Below are 1,262 nucleotides of genomic sequence, written 5' to 3' on the forward strand. Positions count from 1 at the left end.
TTACCGTAAATTGAGGTTCACTTTTTGTCAAAATTTTGAATTTGGAAAAATTTTGTTTTTTTTTTGAAACCTTTATTAGTTTTTTGATGTCGATGGAAAATTTTTGTTTTTGTCGGTGAAGGAATTATAAAATTTGCAATATGTTCCTCCACATTTAACCGCGTTGTCTCCAAATTTACGGTGATACCAACAAATAGTCGAATAACTCGTAGAATTAGATCTATTCCGCGAGTGACGTGACGAAGAACGATGTCTATCTCGAGAATTGTGAAAACAGTTACAATTACAATTCTTCGACGTATTTGTTGGTATGTTTTGAAATTGGGTAGCCAAGGAATTTATTTGATTTTCCAAATTTTTTGTCCTGTTGTTGTTGTTGTTGTTGTTGTGTAATGGTAGTCACTAGTGCTTGACACGTTAACGTCAGATTTTGGATTGTTGTTAGTAATTCGTCGTGTGGTGGTGTTTTTGTGGTGCGATGTTTTTGAACTTCCGAGAGGTGTGTTGAGGTCGACGTCAAATTCATTGATTCCCACACCTTGTCGGCAATGGAAAGAATGTCCACAACGTCCTCTTTGCCAGAAGCGAGGAGTGCAACCGAAACAACACGAGGTAGTCTCCTTTGCCACAATTTTAATAATAAATTTGGACTAACCACCTGAGAACCACCAACCGTGGTCAACATCGCTCGATAAAAATCTGACGGTTTTTGATCTCCCATTTGCGAACCTAACAGAACATCGTCCAGCCGTTTTTCTTCACTCAATGATAACCTTTCGATTAACAATTTTTTGAGTGAAGAATATGGATTTATGTCTGGAGGGTTCTGTATGAGATCTACCACGGTAGAGATGATCTCAGTGGGTAAATTTGCCAAAAGAATGTTAAATTTTGTTTTTTCACTGCTAATTCTAGTTAGAGTAAACTGTGCTTCAACTTGTCGAAACCAAATATCGGGATTAGAAGGCCAAAATGGTGGTAATTTCAGTTTTGAAATATTTTGCAATTCGTGTGCGGTATTGTTACCATCAGCAGGGTCAATCATTTTTAATAAAAAATTGTCTAGAAAATACGTTTAGGTTTTCTATTAAAGTAATTTGTTTTTGTTAAATAAAAATTGTTGAAAATATGATTAATTTTTTTGATTCCTCTTATTATTAGTCCTACAGGAATGAAAAGTGACTTTACTCACCGGCACACGACTGTAAACAAAACGTTTGGAATCTTGATGGTTGCGGGACTGGGCTGGCGCTTGTTCTAAC

General features: G+C 36.1%; 1 protein-coding gene across 1 annotated transcript; it reads right to left on the reverse strand.

The window, feature by feature from the left end:
- Positions 1–283: 283 nt before the first annotated feature.
- LOC139432755 (uncharacterized) lies at positions 284–1,045 on the reverse strand. Its single transcript, XM_071201525.1, has one exon. It carries the CDS (start codon positions 1,043–1,045, stop codon positions 284–286), a length of 762 nt encoding a protein of 253 aa, XP_071057626.1.
- Positions 1,046–1,262: the final 217 nt, after the last annotated feature.

This window comes from Onthophagus taurus, chromosome 2, assembly GCF_036711975.1.
Source record: "Onthophagus taurus isolate NC chromosome 2, IU_Otau_3.0, whole genome shotgun sequence".
NCBI lineage: Eukaryota > Metazoa > Arthropoda > Insecta > Coleoptera > Scarabaeidae > Onthophagus > Onthophagus taurus.